At 37.1% G+C, this 19,981-nt stretch overlaps 2 protein-coding genes across 2 annotated transcripts; one reads left to right on the top strand and one right to left on the bottom strand.

The window, feature by feature from the left end:
• Positions 1–487: 487 nt before the first annotated feature.
• On the top strand, positions 488–2,380 carry CHRM5 (cholinergic receptor muscarinic 5). The gene has a single exon (XM_037395558.1). It carries the CDS (start codon positions 565–567, stop codon positions 2,146–2,148), a length of 1,584 nt encoding a protein of 527 aa, XP_037251455.1. The 5' UTR covers positions 488–564; the 3' UTR covers positions 2,149–2,380.
• Positions 2,381–11,500: 9,120 nt separating this feature from the next.
• On the bottom strand, positions 11,501–16,115 carry LOC119151677 (fibrinogen-like protein 1-like protein). Its single transcript, XM_037395849.1, has 2 exons — positions 15,934–16,115; positions 11,501–12,414 (listed from the first exon to the last, which is right to left on the bottom strand). Exons 1-2 carry the CDS (start codon positions 16,079–16,081, stop codon positions 11,714–11,716), a joined length of 849 nt encoding a protein of 282 aa, XP_037251746.1. The 5' UTR covers positions 16,082–16,115; the 3' UTR covers positions 11,501–11,713.
• Between the last annotated feature and the right edge of the window lie 3,866 nt (positions 16,116–19,981).

Here is a 19,981-nt window from a genome sequence, read left to right as displayed (position 1 = left end):
CCTTGGTTCCTAACTCCCTATGCATCCTCAGTTTCCTCTTACTTTCTTTCTGCTGTTGATGACTTCTCCAAATTCTCCAAAGATAATTTCTGAAATCCTGACACGTCTTCTACATAGTACTGTAGGAAACAACACAGTGACTCGCTGTCTTATTGCACTGCAAAACTTTGAATATCTGTCTTTAAGAATATGTGAGGTGTCTCCTCAGGTATTCAAAATACATGAGCTGGCATGACTGTCTTAAGAAACAATACCTGTTTTGATTACATTTAGAAAGGTCATAAGATGCCAGAATACCTTGTCCTAAATAGTACATTTGTGTGTTTTAGTTGTGTTCAATGGTGGAAACAATAATCAAAATGCAAAAAGAGAGCACAAATAATTTGATAGTTTTACAAGTGTTTCATGGTAACTCTAATGGAAGTCTGTGCTATTTAATGAGCTACTTTCATTTTCTTTCTTTTCCCCTTGATCTTTACAGTTGTCTCCAAAAGAATATTTTTGAGTACAGAAAGCAATATGCAACAGTGCTAAGATCCTGATGACTATACACCAAGAACAAGAATGGAAGTAAATTTATTCAGCAATTCTACTTTTGTAAACAGTTCATCCATCAACCATAAGCAGTTAGAAGGGCATAGCCTCTGGGAAGTCATTACTATTGCCACTGTGACTGCAATTGTAAGCTTGATAACCATAGTGGGAAATATTCTTGTAATGATATCCTTCAAGGTTAACAGTCAGCTCAAAACTGTCAACAATTATTACTTGCTGAGCCTTGCCTGTGCAGATCTCATCATTGGAATATTTTCTATGAACCTTTATACGTCCTATATACTCATAGGCCATTGGTCTCTTGGAAGCCTTGCCTGTGACCTGTGGCTAGCACTGGACTATGTAGCTAGCAACGCCTCAGTGATGAACCTCCTAGTCATCAGTTTTGACAGATATTTTTCCATCACAAGGCCTTTAACTTACAGGGCAAAACGCACACCCAAAAGAGCTGGCATCATGATTGGTCTGGCTTGGCTAATTTCCTTCGTGTTGTGGGCCCCTGTAATCTTGTGCTGGCAGTATTTTGTGGGTGAACGAACAGTACCACCTGATGAGTGCCAGATCCAGTTTTTATATGAGCCCATTATCACCTTTGGAACTGCAATTGCTGCTTTTTACATTCCAGTGTCCATGATGACCATTCTGTATTGCCGAATCTATAAAGAGACAGAGAAACGTACCAAGGACCTTGCTGAACTGCAAGGTTCAGAATCTGTGGCAGAGTTTGAGATGATAAAGCCCCAGAAAGCTCTCCTGAAGTCTTGCTTCAGTTGCAAGCAACAAAACTTAGTCAAAAGAGAGAGGTGTCAGGCTTCCTGGTCTTCATCTAGTCGAAGTACATCAGCTACGGTGAAAACCTCTCAGGCAGCAAGTACTTGTAACGACTGGGCTAAGGCTGACCAGTTAACCACCTGCAGCAGCTATGCATCTTCAGAAGAGGAGGATAAACTTGCCACTGATTCAGTTTTCCAAGTAACTTACAAAAGTCCATCTAAAGGTAAGACAGAAGAGTTTCATGAAAGTACAGATGTTGTAAAAGACCAACCTGAAGAAAGTGATTTTGAGAACCAGAAATACTTTTTGTCACCTGCCAAAGGCCACATACAAAAAAATAAAAAATGTGTGGCCTATAAATTCCGGTTGGTGGTTAAGGCTGATGGCACCCAGCAAGCCAACAATGGTTGCCGTAAAGTAAAAATAACTCCTTGTTCTGCTGCTCTGTCAAAGGATCCTTCCATCAAAAGCATGGATCCAAATGTAAATAACCAAATCACCAAAAGGAAACGGATGGTTCTTATAAAGGAACGCAAAGCAGCACAAACTTTAAGTGCCATTCTTTTGGCTTTTATCATCACATGGACTCCCTACAATATCATGGTTTTGATCTCCACATTCTGCTCTGACTGCATTCCCTTGACACTGTGGCACCTTGGATATTGGCTATGCTATGTGAACAGCACTGTTAACCCCATTTGTTATGCTCTCTGTAACAAAACTTTCAGAAAAACTTTTAAGATGCTGCTTTTCTGCCAGTGGAAAAAGAAAAAAGTGGAAGAGAAACTATACTGGCAGGGCAATACCAAACTGCCATAATTACTCTTGTATAAGGGAAAAGGGGGAAAACAGATATTTATGTAACCTAGTAAATTGACTGTAATTCTGTCTTTTCAAAGCTGTTGCTTTATATGTCTAGGGGTTAAAATATTCTGCAGAAAAGTAAAATTTTGCATGAAGGTAGTGTGCTTGGGATAAAGAAGTCAGTGGTTTCTGTGAGGAACACAGGGAATTTTTGATTATGCAGTAGATCTGCATTAAAGTTATTATGTTTGGGGTCTTCTGTCTTTTCTTTCATCTTGAGAATATGTAGAGTAAATTACAAAGTACTGGAAATTAGAGTGAGATGGTCATCCAGTTATCAGGTCAGGTCATCCAATCTATCTCCTGGTAGTGCAGAACTGTTTCTTCCTATACTTCCTTTCTAGTGTATTGTCTATTTAGTTTTCAGTGTGCCAAGCAATGGAGCTCATACTACTTCTATTTTGAGGCTTTTCCACCTGCTGTTGGAATGAAACAAGAACTGTGGAAAGGGGGAAATGCTGTCATCCCCAATACTAAATGGTTAGGGATGAACACACATGTTATAAGAAAATGTAATAGTGATAAAAATTCCACTTTAAAGATGACTTTCATGGAGACATGGGAAAGGCTTACAGTGAAGGAAACAGATAATGTATTTTATATAGGAAAATGCCAGTCCCAGTCTCAGTTCTATCATGCAAGTCACTTTCATGGTTAGCAGGTACCTCCAAATTTTTCCATTTCCCAATGCCTCTGCAGGAAATTTCAAAATTTTATGCAATAGTGACAGTGGTACAAATCAGAACTCACTGTAAAGCATAATGGACATGGACTATATACTTTACAACACCACTAAAGTATATTTTTAATCTTCTTTTTTGTGCTTTCCCTTGCCCCAAAAGTTTCCATGACTGATGGAGTGATACAAAACAAGAGAAAAAAATACGTATTCATGCCCTATGCATTTACCTATATATTATGAAATTATTATAAACAGTGACAGAAATGGCACCTCTGAAAAAAAATATTTTTATAAGTAATTTTTGAATATTTCTATAAAATTATGAAGGACACTTTACACTTTCATACCACTTTTTACCTTTAAATAGCTTTACAAACTAGTCGACATCGGGTGTTCAGAAACATGTTATCTCCAGTCACTGTCTTTTGGTCCAGCAGAACCATATCTGCTGCAGTACTGAGGGCTGGAGTCAACACCTTTGACAGCTGTGGCTTCTGGGACTAAGCTGCACTGGCCCAGTTACACTGAGCTGAGACTCTGGCCACCAGGTGAGGTTTGCCGGGGCTTTGGGTTTCTGCTGAGGACACTTCTGTGGCAGAGTTGAACTGCATGTGCCTGTCTGATGTCTGTGTTGGCTTAGCAGGAGTCCTGCAGCACTGGCCAAATGAGTGCGTGAGTGAGGGGCTGCCTTCAGCAGAAGGACACTGGAATGCAGCTGGTGACCTGGCTGTTTGTGGTGGGAACAAACATGAAGCCTCAGAAAAGGCCATGAGAAAACAAAGTTAATGGCAAAAGTGGTCATAAGGAATGAAGGCCTAAAATAAACAAATGTTTATGAATAAATGAGAAAGATCTCTATGTACACAAAGTTCAGATTCAGTTCTAGCCTTTCTATCAAAATTCAGGGTGAGATGCTCTGGAATATTAGTTTGGGCCAATCTTTGTATTATATCTACTATGTGCTTTAGTGGGACATTGCAGGGGTGACATGACCCAGTTGCACGTTATAAGGATTGTGTTAGTCATCCTGAACGTACCATTGCTCTCAGTGAGGTTGTTCTTCTAATTTATTCAATTATCATACCATCAAAATGTTTCCCTACAGGTAAATAATTCCTCCATGTCAAAAACCACAGTACAAGTAGTTAGTATTTTTTATCCCAAATCTCCAGAAGGGAAAATTGTGTCAGTGAAAGATTAGCAGTGTAGTAATGTAAAAATATTCTCTAAACTCATGATCAATTTTGCAACACACCATATTGTGCCTATTATTTTTTGTGCGTTAGCATATGATTGCCTATTAAAGGAAAGTATGGGTCTTTATAAAGAGCCTTTCATCAGCTTTCCTCTGTCACTACCCAGAGCTTTTCCTGTGTACAGTAACTATGTAAAAGTTGGTTATTATGGTGAGTTTATTTTATATAACATTGGATCAGAAATTCAATAAACTGTGTTTGATTTATAGTGAATGAATGTGTCCCTCTGTGGCACAAGCTGTAGTTAAAGGCAAAATTTATGAGGTAGTAATAGTTCCTGCTAGCTGCAGTGTTGTTACTCAAGTAAAGCATTGGCTTCTACTGAAATTAAATGGGACTTTTTTGTTGGTTTTGGCTTCTGTTGAACAAGAGTATTCTGTAAATGTTTATGGACTCTGTGCTCAGTAAATGTATTAGAATACATGGTGATGGATTCAGCAATGTTGGTTCAATGTAATTGTGAAATATGTGCTCAAATTATGCTGCTAGTGCTTCACCATGTGAGACATTACATGGCCAAACATGGGTACATTGTAAATACCTAGAATTATATAGAGAGGTGTGTGTTATTTTATTGTTATGTGGGATGTTTATTCTTTAAAAAAATCAAAATCACAAAAAGAAAAAAATGATTTTTATCAGAGTATCTGTTAGTACATAATTATATTTTGTACCTTTAAAAAGTGTTGTGGGACTTTTACAATGTAGAACAATCTTGTTATCTGTATTTCTGTCCTTTCAATGAACTTTTTACTGATCCTATAATCAATTATTGTCATGGTCATGGACTGGTGAAAAGATCTTTTTTTGTAAAATTACACTTTATTTATACATAATTACATACATATACATATATAGAGATACGTATGTATGTATTGGTTTGGGGCTGGGATAGAGTTAATTTTCTTCCTAATAGCTGGTACAGTTCTGTGTTTTGGATTTAGTATATCCAATATAGGTGCGTAAATATATATCCTTAACTAAACTTTTCAGAGACCCTGCACCTTTAATATCTTTGAATACTGAATTTTACCACAAACTAGGGGTATCATTTTTGTCTCTCCCTTTTCAAGTATACTGGCCTCCCTATATCTTCCATATCCCCATAAGTTATCAAGTAACATTCATTTGCTGTAAATATCGTTCATGTTTGTAGATAAATACTTGGAAGAGTTCCCAGAATTTTTAAATGGGTATAGAATACCTAGTTACAGTTGTGCACTTTCTGTGACTACTTAGCACAGAGCCAAGAGCTTTGCAAAGGACAGAAAGTCAAGACAGAACAGAAATGCCTTTATAGAAAAAATCCTCTTGCACTGAGGAAGGATGAAATCAGAGGGTTACAGAGAAAATACTGTAAGAATCTGTAAAATATGATAGAACATACTTTGCAATTAATTATATAATTTGATTGCTAATCATGCTTATCCTACTCAACTATGCATGCCAATTAGTAACTGCTATTAACTGCTGAAAGTTATTTTTATATGTGGATTTTTGTTCCTTATCTCTATTGCACCCATAATGAGACTTGAACTGGGATATATAGAGTTGAGGAGTCTAGATCCAGAGACAGTGATGCACTTCAAGGCAAATTCCTTAATTATCCTTCTTTATGATCCTTTATATATTATTCCAGTTTTAGAGCTGAGCCTCATGAAAATTCCCCATCTCTAATTTAATTATTCTGATCATTTTATCTCCCCCATAAGGCTTTTCTCAGAAATCTGTGACATTGCCATCCTATTTGATAGTTGACCTGAACATGTCAAACTAATTTAACTGATAAATCTTAATGCAAACGTAGCTAAGGATAGTCACATATCTGAAGGAATAAAAATGTCACTGGGATGTGGTAAGTATGTACAATTTCAATGAGAAGTCAATACAACAATTAAAGAATCCCATATCAATGTGGAAGATGCCATTTTCTCATAGAATGCAGTTGTTATGAAACTGGATACCCAGATTGCAACTGAATCGAATATCTATGGACTTTTTTCAGATTCTGGATTTTGCAAAGAATTTTTTAAGATGCTTATTTAGTTGTGGTAGGAAACCCAGTTTGAAATCACCCCTTCATAGTTTGGGATTCCCAAAATATTCATACTGAGGGAGAATTTTTAGGTGCTTCTTTTTTAAAGTTACTCTAAAATTCTTATTGGACATATGTACCTCTGTCTTATCTGGATTCCTTGCTCTAGGAAAATAAACAAACAAATGGATACATTTTCTTTCCCTTCTATAGAGATAGAAATAATATGAAGGAATGGCTGGGGCATAGTGAGAAACAATTATCTGTTTCCTCAGTTGTACATAACAATCAAGATGGAGTTACCATTTACTGTGACCTGTACATCTAGGTGCCCCTCTGTTGGAAAGGACTCTGCTCAAAAAAATCCATGCTGCTTACTCCTTTTTGATATTACAGAAGGGTTTTTCTTTTTTTAAAAAAACAACAATCAAACCAACAGCCCACATTCATTACTTTTATGAGCTACAGACCATCACAGGTCAGAACTTCGCTATGAAAGGCTCGCCCACAGCATTTACCCTGGGGACTCCAAGGGCTCCATCAGCTCCTGAAATGCTTCCGCAGCTGCTGGGCAGTCAGTGGTTCTCCATTTTTAAACAACCTTCCGAACATGAACTCCAAAAACGGATACTCTGTCTTTTCACTTAAATACTTGGCTTTCCTTCTAACAAACGAGAAAGAGGCCATTTTTTTCTTATGTGGTCATCCTAAATCTCCATTTCTGCCTTTTGTGCCCACTAAGAAGTTTTCCTCCACATACAGTTGACAGCTGGGTATCTTAAAACCTTAAATTTTGATCATTCAAATAAACTTGTTTATGATTTTATTCACAGTTACCCCATATCTATATCTAGTTAAAAAAAAATGATAGCATTGTGTTGTACAACTATAGAGATAATCGATGACTAATAGTGGTTTTGGAAAGTGATGGTGTTGCAGTTGTTTTTCCATCTTGATAACTGTATTTCTTCAGGTTTAATAGGCACTTCTGGGCTCTGTTAGCCTATGATCCTTACTAATAGCTCACAGATAATAGTTTTCATTGCACTCAGTAGAACTGCTGCCTTTTACTCAATACATGTGCTATTAGCTACTAAATGCCATTAGTTTCTCCGTGTATCTGCTGATGTATCAAACAAGTCAGTCTTCCTCAAATAATTTGACATTTTAAATCTTTCAAAAATTTTCTTCTCAACAAATACTTCAAACCCTGGTTGCTGGTGGCTCCTGTTTCAATAGACCTGTGAAATGTGGGGATTTTTGCTGAATTCCTGGATTACAATGTCAAGATATAAACTGGAATATCTTTTACTACTTACATGAAGCAGCCATCTAGACATAGTGGAGGTCAGACAGTTGCTTTTACTGTATGTCATACATAAGGCCTCCTTAGATGTGCAATTCATCAGGTAGCGGTAAAGGAAGAGTGGAGAGAGGGTATGGTGGAGAATACCAGCTGCAAAATGTGACTGGATCCAGCTCTGCACCTCACCACTCTGCCTGGGTCCTGATGCCTTCTGAAGTGCAGAAAACATGAGAGTGACTAAAGGACTGTTTTGATAATAGAAGAAAAAATGAGCCCAGGCAGGTAATGTTTATTTATTGATGCACAATATTCAATGCTTGGTCCTAAAAACATTTGTCATACTTTTAACTCTATGGTTAACATGTAAAAAAAAAAGGTTATGTGGAAGTCTAGGAATTTATTGTTTAGGTTACACATATGAAAATCAGAAACAAAAGCATGCACTTTCTCATATGAAAGCTGAATGGTTTTGAAAGACAAATAATAAATGAGCATTTTTGCTAGAAAGAGGTCATCAGGCTCTCTTATTTTGTCAGTTGATACTTTTTTAGGAAGAAATTTTCCTTCTGCTAAATTCTGAGTTGATTAATGTGATACTGTATGTGAGAATACGCTTACCTTTGCTGCAGCTCAGAAAACAACACGGGGAGAAATGCAAAGCAGTGAAGAGGTGAAGAAACCTGTTGTCCTGGCTTTGGCTGGGATGGGGTTAATTTTATTCCTAGTAGCTGGTAGTGCTGTGTTTTGGGTTTTTTATAAGAACAATGTTAATAACACACTGATGATTTAGTTGTTGCAAAGTAGTGCTTACCCTAAATCAAGGACTTTTCAGTCTCCCATGCCCTGCCAGTGAGCAGGTGCACAGGAAGCCAAGAGGGAGTAGAGCCAGGACAGTTGACAGTTGACATCATGCTCAGTATATAAACTGGGAGGAGTTGGCTGGGAGCCACCAATTGCTGCTCGGGGACTGGCTGGGCATCGGTCAGCGGGTGGCGAGCAGTTGTATGGCACATCTCTTGCTTTCTTTTGTTTGTTTTTCCCCTTTGAATTTTATTCCTCTCTCACCCTCTTATCTTCATTATAATTATTGTTGTTGTTATTATTATTGCTACTACTAATTTATTACAATCATTAAACCACGTGTATCTCAACCCACATGTTTTCCCCTTTTTCCGATTCTCCTCCCCATCCCACCAGGGGGAGGGGGGGCAGGGGAGCGAGCAAGCAGCTGTGAGGTACTTAGTTGCTGGCTGAGGTTAGACCACGAAAGGACCCACCTCCTTTCTTCAAGTCTGTGCAGGAGGCAGTATAATCAGGAAAGGCTAAGAGAGAGAGAGAGGATAGGAGAAATGTGAGAGGGAAAAGAAAACACAAGACAGAATAGAAAACCCCGTGTTTCAGACTGTGATTTTCTGATTCAGTGTTGATGACCAGCTGCTCTCAGTTCTAGGTGTCTGATGATTGAGGTTCAGCGATGCAGAAAAAAAATCTGTTCTGTCAAGGCAGTCCTTTGCTAAGGAAGAATTTAGTGCACTTTTCAAGGCTCCATGTCCTTCTCTTTAAGAGCTCTAGAAAGAAGTGCTGGTGGGTGTACTGGAATATTCTTACTTATTTTCATCTACTACTTCATCCCAAATCCTGCTCCAGTAGCCATTTCTATCCATACTTTGGTTAGAAGTGTGGAACCTACCTCAGTCCCTGACTTCCTTTAAATGTCTTTCTTTGAACTGGATTAATTTTTCCATCTTGTTTTTCCTTGAAGACTTGTTGTTTGTAGAGGAATTGTAGAGGAATGAAGGCAGGTTAATTAACATTGATAATACACAGCTGTGGGCTGGCTTCAGGGGCGGTGGGTTGGCTGATGTGGATAATGTGGAGCTCTAAGTTGTTAAATAACTCTAAGGGGTACGGAAGAGGAACACTGGATGAAGAGAGACTTGGAAGAAGCAGGGGGAGGAGAGAGCGTGCCCCAGATGTAGGAGAGACAAGGAGAGGCCCTGGGAGAAGAAGGGGGCTCGGATGAGGAGGGGCTGGCTGGGAGAGGAGCCCAGAGAAGGAAGGCTCTGGACGCAGCAGAGGCAAGAAGCAGGGTGGACTGGCCTGAAGAGGATGAAGAAAGAGCACGGACAGTAGATGAACTGTTGAAACCTTGTGGGAGATTGGTGGCTGTGCTAGGGCAAGGTGCGGGAACTACTTATTGAAGTTAACCTGGAATTTGCTGATAAAAGCCTTGTTGCAGCCGGCTGGTTTTGCTAGTGCTGTGACAGTTGTTATGAGCTATTATTACATTTTAATCTAATTCCCATCCTGGAATTCAGTATCAGCATAGATTTGCAGGGTTCTAAGTTAATACTAGAGAATGCCTCCAAAACTGGGCCGTTGGGTTTGGGCTTGCTGGTGCCTCAGTTATTCATACACCTTATTTGCACAGTCTTTTCCTCCAAAACAGTCCAAGAGTGGGCTGCAGAGCAGGTTACTTGCCTTTGAGGATCAGATGGAGCCTGCTGGCTTCCATGTCAAGATTATTCAAAACACATTTTTGGAAGGTGTGTGAGAACCTGGCCATATGGCCAAGAATTTGAATAAAAGCTATGGGAGACTGGCAGCACTCAGGTGATTTTCTTGTATCCTCATTACAACTTTGGAGGCATCCTGAGAATTACAGCAGAAACCACATTAAATTGACTCAATGACAAATTCAATTCAGCTACTATCCATTTCTTCCCCTACCACACTTCAGTCTTTGAATACAATTTCAGGGAGAAAAAAAGAGCAGATTGTGCTAGATAGATATGTATGGTATATTGGCCTCACCCACATAACATATCTGTATCTCTTTCTGAAAATGCTGCACTGCATTGTAAAAGATAAAAATTATTTTCCTGGCTTTTCCACTTCCCAATTAATTTCTCTTCTTAAGTAATCCTGGCAGGTTTGCTCTTCTGAAAATTAATACAATTTATTTTCTGTGAAGTATTTTTCATGGAAATTATGAGATTCTATTTTTAAATTAAAAAGCAGGATTTTGCCAGTATCTGTTCGTTGAGTTTCTGTAACTGAAATATCTAAGAAAACATACACTATATTCTAATTATTATCATGACATTTTGTATAATGCAACAATAAAAACTCTTCAGTTGTCATTCAGGTGTTCCAATGATACAGAAATGTGTGAAGTAACTCAAACAGCTGTAAAGAAAACAAGGTCTTCAAGGTTATCAAAACAGAAATCCTTTTATTATTTTAAAACAGATGAATTTGTCATGAAATTTAAAGCTTCTCCTTTTATTTTATAATCAGAAAAAAGGCACTGTTTAAATAGTGTCAGGGTTGAGTGCCAAAACAATTGAAGGCAGCAAATGTGAAATAAAGCCAACGTGCTCTTCTTTTCTCACAGTGGCATTAAAAAAAGAGAACATATCATGGAACAGGGAGAAGCAACAGTCAAAACATGGTAAACAAAGTAGAGTAATATTCAGAAAAGACATGAAGCAATAAGTAAACAATTGCAAAATTGATTTGATCTTTTAAAAAATGTGTTCACTGAGTTCCTTGGGGAAAAATTCAGAGGACTTGTAAGGTTCGGATTAGTAGCTTTAAATGGGCTGATGAGCCCATTAGCTCTGGGCACTCTAGAAAGAAAGAAGAAAAGAAAACTATACTGAATACTTCATTGTGTATAGGATCATTAAAAAGTAGAGATAAAAAGAAGAGTCAATGAAAGGGAAAAGAAGCCATGGGCGATGAGGTTAATTCCAATTTTATGTATTAAAATATTTTTCACTAAAGGTAAAAAGGAAAGGCCTGATGCTGCCCTATGGTACACAACACTCTCCAATATGCATTTTATAAATGTAGGTACTTCACTGGAAATTTTCTTCCTGCATGATATATGAAGATATGCAATTACAGGAGATCAACTGTGAACATTCATAGTAGAGCAAGACCTTCTGAAATCCACGTATATGCATGTATATCTCATATAAGACAGACAAGACATCATATCCTGACTCCTCTTATGGCTAAAATACTGTAAAATTTTCTGATAGACGCCTCAGTTTCTGACAGTGACTTCTCACTCGTGTAGTTGGTAGCTGGACAATATGCTACGATAAAGCCCTTGCAGAGGCCCAAATTAAATTTTCAATCATGATTACTTAGTATGATTATCCAGTCAGTGTGAGTTCACTTCAGTCACTGGACAAAGAATCCATGCTCCTTTCAAAGTATGCATAACCTACCTACAGTTCAACTTTCTGGCATGGACAGGACTTGGTTGGGTATGGCAGCCTGTGATCAATAGGTTTGATCATCATCCACGCAAACTTGCACACACGTTGCTTGTTGCAGTCCTTTTGCCAGTATATCATGTTCCTACGATTTAAATTTGCTCCAGCACACGCATCATACCACCAGCCTCCCCCAGGAACACCATTGTGTTCCAGTTTAGCACAATTCTGAAAGTAATTGTCATTGTCTCTGTCCTTGGTGGTGAACTTCTGGTTGTCATGGAGATAAGCTTCTGTGTCCAGGGTCAGAGCATCAGTGGCGTTGCCTTTGTATAGACCAACCCTGATTCGGTATTGAGACTCTTCATCTTCAATAAGGAATGGTTCGTACTGTCCCCATTTGATTTCAGCATTTAGGTTTACAAGTTTAACTCCAAGTATATATTGCACGGAGCTGCTAGTTAACTGATGCATATATTCATTTCCTAACCAGTGGCTGTCATGAACAGAGCCAAATCCATATTTGTAATCCTGCCAGGTCCTATCAAAGTCAACAGTAGTATTGGCTGTAATGTGCTGGATTACTGTCCAGCCACCATCCTGCATGTTACAAGAGACAACAATTGGCTCCTCCTTTGGTTGGATGATGTAAAGACCATCTCTGCAATTTCCTTTGGAGCGCTGAAAAATCTCAAAACAATCCCTTGGATAGTCTGAGTAGGAAAAAAAGAAGTTTTAAAGTAACTTTCTGTTCAAATCGTAATTTTAGATAATGAACTCTGTCCTTTAGAATAAGTGAATGATTGCCTTGTGACTGGAAGCTGACTGACTTACCCCAGGTAATGGGTGCCTACTTAGTTAAAGGAGGAAGGAAGATTTCAGGGCAGAACATGCAGGAAATGTTCAGAAATTCAAAAAAGGTTTTGTTACTCTACCATCCACCAGAGTGTGATTATGCCTTTATGACAGAAGTATGGTTGAAAAGCTGAAAGTTATGTACAGACCATTCCTTTTCCTCCTGTGTTCTTCCAGTTTAAGTAGTCAGCAACTTTGCAGTTCTCGGTGCCATGTCTTGGAGGATTGTGTTTAATTACTAGAGCTAGCCTTATCCTCAGCAAATAAATCTAATTTCTCTTTAACCAATTTATACTTCAGGCATCTGCAACATCCTTGCATTAAATTCTGATAAGTATGTCATGTGATCATTGATCAAAGGGAGATATTAAAGAACATTTCTTGCTACTACAAAACTTAAAAACATCTAGACTTTTTTAGGAACAGTTCTTGTCACTCAAACTCCAGGCTAAATCTTACCACTGATTTGCAGGTAGAACTACAGTGCTGTGCTGCCAATATCAGAAAAATAGGTGAAAGTGCTTTTCCACTTTATTGCTTATCCAGTAGACTCAGAGGTTGATAAAAATAGCATATAAGGCTTGGGATGGCCCTCTATATTGGGCTGAAATATATATATATATACACACTGTGGTTTTTAAATTTAACTTGCTTATAAGGTAATTTCTTGCTATAGTATAGTTTCAAGCATCTCTCAGACTAAGGCACAATGCTCTGGTTTTTACAATTGATTGTGAGGCTTCCAAGAGCAAGAATATAATTTATTTAAATATACAGTTATGTATGTATGAATTCATATATAGATAATTCCTTTTGTAGAGAAGGATGTTATTCAATGTTCTGTTACTCAAAAATATGTTTATGAATTGAAATAACTTCTCAATAGAGTTGAAAGACTTGTCATTATGTCATTGTACTATGGAATATTTGTCATTTATATTTAATAAAAACTTGACAATTTTAATATCTCTATGAGGACAATTCCTACAGAAAATTCAACCACCTGTGATGTAAAATGACAGCTCTTCAGACCTAAGAAATCTGATGTTCTTTCCTGACAATGACTGACAGGAATTTAGATACTGTATTTAGAACTTAATTTTTTCTTCTGGGAAAAAGGGATAATTCAGGAAAAGTATGGCTAGATGTCCTAATTTAAAAAAAAAAAAAAAAAAGGTCAAAAAACAAGGAAAAATATTTCCAAAGATAAAAGTTGAAAGCAAAAGCTCATAAAAAAAGCTCTTCACTGCCCAAATCACTGACCAGAGAGACCCTACTGATCCTTTTTACTGAACACATTGGTTTTCTTTTTCTGAACAGAAGAACAGAATCTGAAAAGAGTCACTCTCATTGTATGGTCTCGTGACCAACAGATCAAAAGTACACTGAATAGTTTGGTTAGTGTAAAAACAAACAAAAAAAGCCCCTCAACTTTCTGGAAAGAGGAAGGGACCATGAGTGACTGTTTTAGCTATTAGTGATCCTGTAAGGAATTAGATCATCCAGTCTTCTTTACAGATTCATTAAATTCCTTCTCTTCCAACTGGAAAGCATTGTAGACCAATAACTGTCACTACTCTGTTAGAAATACTCATCTGATTCTCAGTCTAATTTTATTAATATCCACTGCCCATCTTTTCCTTTCTTGTGTCATGTTGTCCTTTAGTTAAATAGTGCTTCTTCCTGGGTAATAAGCCCCAGTGTACCATGAGGACAGCTATATTTTTAGTCAGCCTTTGTTTTGTTATGGTAAATTCTGTAGGATACGTAAGTTCTTTAATTATTTAGTGTTAGATAAATCTCTTGTTCCTTAATTATCTTAGTAGCTTTTCTGAACCTCTTCACTGCAAATCAATTTCCTAGAACATGGGTAAAATTTGCACACAGTATTGCAGATGGCCTTATATAGTGCCACTGATCCTTCCCAAGTCTTATTAAAAACATACCTGTTGATATATTCTAGGATTGCATTTGTATTGCTTAGTTTCCTTTAAACTACAGGTTAGTCTTTGGATCATTCTAACTAGTAAAGTCCTCACCTTGCAATAAAACCTAGAACTTTGTACTTTATTTTTCATCCCAAACATATTACTTAAGAACATACGATTTTTTTTCTGTATAATATTCTGACTTTTGTATTGGCATTTGTTTACTTCATGTCAGCATTAAATTTTATCAGCATATTCCTATTTTTGCACTTAATAAGGTGGGTTTTTTTCCTATTTTGTACTTAATAAGAATACTGAAAAGATCATTTGTAAGCAAATACTTCTATTCTCCCCTTGACTTTATGGTTTACTTTTCTACTTCAGTCATTGCCATTTTCTTCTCAATCTCTACTGAAATTATAAAGTAACCCAACCTTCTCTGATTTAAAATTGTATTAAGTATTTTATCATAGGCTTTTTTTAGATATCCAGATAGACTAAACATGTTAAATAGTATTATTCATAGTATCAGCATTGTGTTAAATATAGTCTTTTATATTTGGTATTCAGAAGTTTACTGTTATTTTTAAGAAACTCTGGACAGATTTACAGGAGTATATAGGTTTTTGAAGGTCTTACTTTTATTCCTGTCATTGGCTAATAGAATCCACAGCCAATATTAGAATACTTTAAATCTCAATACTATCTGCATGACATTATTAAATATCCTGAAAGAGCAAAACTGTGTACACAACTCTGTACCACAGTTAGAACATTCACCTGGCAGACACAGCTTGACTCCAGATGTGATCCCATGATTTTATAGAATGATTAAGTGATTTATACAGTAATGTCCAAGCCAGCAATATATACACTGACACTTGTATTTGCCCTTCTCAGTGAATATTATTCATGCAAAATAGAACTTCTATAGACAGCTAATGAGAACATAATTTAGGCTAATTGTTACAGGATTCATTTGGAAAGTAAATTTTATAAACCCTCAAGTGCCATCAGTCAGAGGAGGAAAATTAATCAATCCCACTATTCTTTATGTGTACATTTTATGTGGGATCTGCTCTGGTAAATGTATTGGAAAACATACCAAGCTGGACCTTGCAAACCAGAAAGGCTCAGGGATGCCTCAGTTATAGGTACCAATGGGATTTAGGTACTGAGGTGTCAGGTGTAATCTAGATATGACTGTCCTAAGAATAAGTCTTCAAATGCCACAAAACTTTTTTTTTTCAAAAAACCTGTTAATTTCTCTTGAATTAGATGGCAGCTGAGCAAGGGTTTCAAAGATTCTGGACTTTAGGGCAGGACATGTTCATATTGCAAAATATTTTTGCAGGGCTAACTGTCAAATACATTGGCTGAAAATGTTACAGCAAAGCAATAAAGTAAAACACAGCATGCATCCAAATCACTCACTCTCTTCATGAGTACCTTTTTCATTGGTGTTACCCAGCCTCTCATAGCCTCTTTGGGGGAGAAGGTGGGCATTAGCCAAGACCACTGCCTTTTTGGTGCTCACTGACACAATGCAGTGAGACAGCAAGAACAGAATAAAACCCGCTGAACTTGTCAACAGCATCTTCTGATTCAGTCCTCCTGCAGCAATACGGAACTGTAACACAGACTGAAATTGAAAATGGAAAGACTTATGACCTTTAGTATGAAAGTTCTGAAGGAGAAAGGTATTGAAATACTTAGCTTCAATTTAATGAGCCTCTGCCAAAACTGGCTTCTCCCATTTTTCAAGGGCCTCTCCTTTCCCTGATGTCTCACTCCCTATTTCTGATTAGTCATTCCTCTGACACTGAGCACTGTGCTGCAACACTTAGAATGTCTCATGCTTCTGTCACCTTTTACCATGCCAGGCAATGAAACATAATGTAATTTTATATGTGACAAAAAGCCATAGAAAGTGATGTAATGACAAAAGAAAAAGCACACCTTATATTTATCGGAATTGAATTTCAGTTATTCCCTGAGTCCAAACTGTAGTAAAATAGAGGCACCAACAGTCAGACTGGTAGAAACAGTAACACTATCTTTGCTAACTGTCTGTAATTCAACAATACTGAAAGACAAGGCTTTCCAAGTGCTGGGAATATTTCCATGTACTGGAGAACTCACTTCAGCACATCTGGACTATGCCTTTTCTGAACTTCCATCTACAGCTTTAAGTAATAGGTCACAGGTTTAAATCAGATTTTTTTTAAAAAAAAGCTCAATAAACACAGCAAAAAGAACTTTTCTTCAGCCTCTTCAAAACGCACAAGGGTTCAATATGTTGAATCAAAACAGTTTTGAGCCCCATTTTGTCCTCCTTTGGGGGTTACAAATCTAGTAAGCCTCCATCCAACATGGCAAGAAGCCTTACGACTATTACTGTTTTTAATTAATGAATAATACTATTATTACTGAACTAAATCCTGGGGTCCTCACTTAGGCAAATCCTAGGTTGACTGAAGAGGCATTTCTGTATCAATGATAGCATAGACTGAATCAGGATAACAAATGCTTCCTATACTCTCAAAGGACACATTTACGTAGACTCTAGCCAAACTCTTTTTATTTTTTGGGGTTTTTTTTAACGACTGAGCTCCCCACAGTGTCTTTGACAAAGGCAGAAAATAGATCTAGCAAGCAGCAATTCGGTCAGAGATTATTTCCTGCCAGCGTCAGCACAGAGTCTAGAGAGATCCATATCCTTCTCCACAGTGGTTTATGCTGGAACAAAGCCACATTCCTTATAAATCTAATGCCATAGCAGCAGATTCAGCAAACGGTTTTCCAGAGTGGAAAAATATTCAGCACATATTTTTTAAAATGTCCAAGATAAATCACTGTAATAAAGTTCAGATTTGAGAATTAATTTTTATACCCACCATAAAGAAAACCAGCAAAAGAGTTTTCTATTCTACCTAAAACCATTCAGTAATAGTTCTGATTTGCTATTAACACACAATTTGCTATTTTATGCAAAGTTGATCATTTGACATTGGGATCATAATAAACCGGAAAATTACTGGTTGGACTTGATGAAAGTTTTCCTGTTTCCTGAAAGCTTCCATTATTGTTGCTATTATTAATTATTATATTATAAATTACTTAAAATCAAAAAATAATCCACAAGCATCACTAAACTTCAGGAAATCTGCACTTGGATCTGGAGTTATTTTAAAGGCTGTTTTGTTTTTCTTTAGCATTTTTGAGTGAATAAGGCTTTTTTCTTCCCTTATATTACACATTGAAATGATTTACAGATCCATTTAATTCTAGAATTTCAGAAGTTGGAATTATAAATTATTAAGAAAGCAGCTTTGGAAAACAACACTAGACAGGCGCCTTACCTCTTTCAAGTGAAGCCTGGCAAAGAAAACCACTCACAAATGAATGAGCTTGTTCCTTACAGTTGTACTTTGCCTGCTTCTTAAGTCCAAGTGAATAAATCAGCTCCAACACACACTATCTCAGATGAAGCAAAATTGCATCTTCATTATTTCACAGCGTGTACTTACTCTAGTGGACTTTGCTCTCACTTACTACACTTGCAAGTAAATATGTATGAATTGTAAAGTACAAAGTTCTTCCATAAGGATTAAAACAACGTAGTAACTAAATCAAATTTCCTTGATTAATAAATAAGCACAGTGATGGAGACCCACGAAGAGGTTTTAGTTCAGAAAATTATTTACGTTGCTTAAATATACAGGGGGATGCTCAAACTGACTGTGTCATTTTGCATAGGTAAATTAACTAGCTGCTATACTGCTAGTCACATTTAAAACTGCCTAGAGACAACTTGATTCATAGGTACTGGGAACAAACCAACAATAAACCTTGTTGTTACTTCATGGTTTAATGTGAACGAATCAGAAACGGTGTTTCTGAGATATAAAAATGGGAAAAACCAAAAGTAGAACAGGCTGGTCAAAAAGTTTCTGTTTCAATTTATTCAGATTAACAATTAACATTAAGTCAGGTCAAAACTGTAATGAATTAATTAATTGTTGCTATATATCTGAAGACTGTACTGCCTATCTGCACGGCCTTTATAGGATGTCTAATCTAGCATTTACACTTTTCAAGAGGAGCGAACACTTAAGTTTTTGTGCTCCTTGATCCAGCCTACAACCCTACAATCAGATTCTATCCCTGAAACAAGCCACAATTAAAACTAATGGAGCATTTAAGACCTGTGCAAGCTCTACTTGAAGATTTATACCATGCTTCAGTAATTCATCCTCAGTAAAAGCACAATTTGAGGATTTGTATTCATGCATAATTAAATAAATACACATAATGAATGTTTTAAGGAAGATTTGCTTGTAAAATTTAAAACTCGGTGATATTTATCTTCATTTTCAAAGTACAAGCAACACTCTATTATAATGGCCACAGGGAGTCAGAAAGTTATCTTTTCCCTGACACTGGTCAGTAGCAGAGCTACAGGGAAAAGTTTAAGAACACATTCTCTTTGCTTGTAGTGTTATGTAGCTCAGGAAATTTCTGATATCTGTATGTCTGACATACCTAATTTCTGGCTGGTACCAAGCTTTATAAACCTTGGCTAAAGCATGAAAATACTGTATTGTAGTTTATGAAATACTACAAGTGCTTTGGACAGATAGGAATCTTGTTGAAATAGTATACTGAGAAAGGGCAGAAGGTACCTTTCCACTCTGTCCATATTGATATGCTCTAGAAAACACCACTGACTTTAGTGTTAGTTACTGATAGGTCTCATGTTACCCTGATATAAATTGGGGTATATCTTTGTTTTGTGCCTTTGATTCCTACGTTTTCCATCACCGTTTATCTCTTCCCCTACCTTTCAATTTTTCTTTACTTTCTTGCTTTTTGCTTCTCTTTGTTGAATTCCGAACTTCAATCTGAGCTGGCAGAGCAGAAGTGAAGTCGGAAGTGTTAAATTAGAAGAGAGAAGAAAGGGCAACAGCATTCATTCACTTGTGCTCTGAAAGGTGTCTCTTTCTGTAGGTGAACACTTTGAAAAACAATGAAAATCATTACATCTCTCTCTCTCTGTTCTTGATCAAGTATTTTGAGAATAATTTTTCAGCCCTATAAATCATATAATGATCTTAAGGTAGAACTACTTTATACTGGTATGGTTTGGTAATTTACAGATTTCAAAATAATGCATCACTATAATGACATTGTTAGCCATGTTAATGAAGTTACTCAAGTTTCTCAGCCTAATGACCACATATTCCTTCCCCACGATATGCTGGTTTTACTTATCCCTTTGACGCTGCTCAGCTTTAACTGGCAAGCATTCATTTGGATTTTTCCAGTGCAGCCTGTCCTATGTGGAAAGTTTCTTCACAAGTTTTCTGTATTTTAACAAGTCATGGTCTTGTTAAGACACCCTTGCAAAGGAAGAATTTGACTGATATTGATTAACTTACTATTTCATCAAGCTCTGAAGTTAGTTGCGATGGCAACCTGGCTACTACATTGCAAC

The sequence above is a fragment of the Falco rusticolus genome, chromosome 7 (genome assembly GCF_015220075.1).
Source record: "Falco rusticolus isolate bFalRus1 chromosome 7, bFalRus1.pri, whole genome shotgun sequence".
NCBI classification, from domain to species: domain Eukaryota; kingdom Metazoa; phylum Chordata; class Aves; order Falconiformes; family Falconidae; genus Falco; species Falco rusticolus.
The sequence above is the reverse complement of the archived record's forward strand: the minus strand, read 5'-3'. Positions and strand labels throughout refer to the sequence as shown.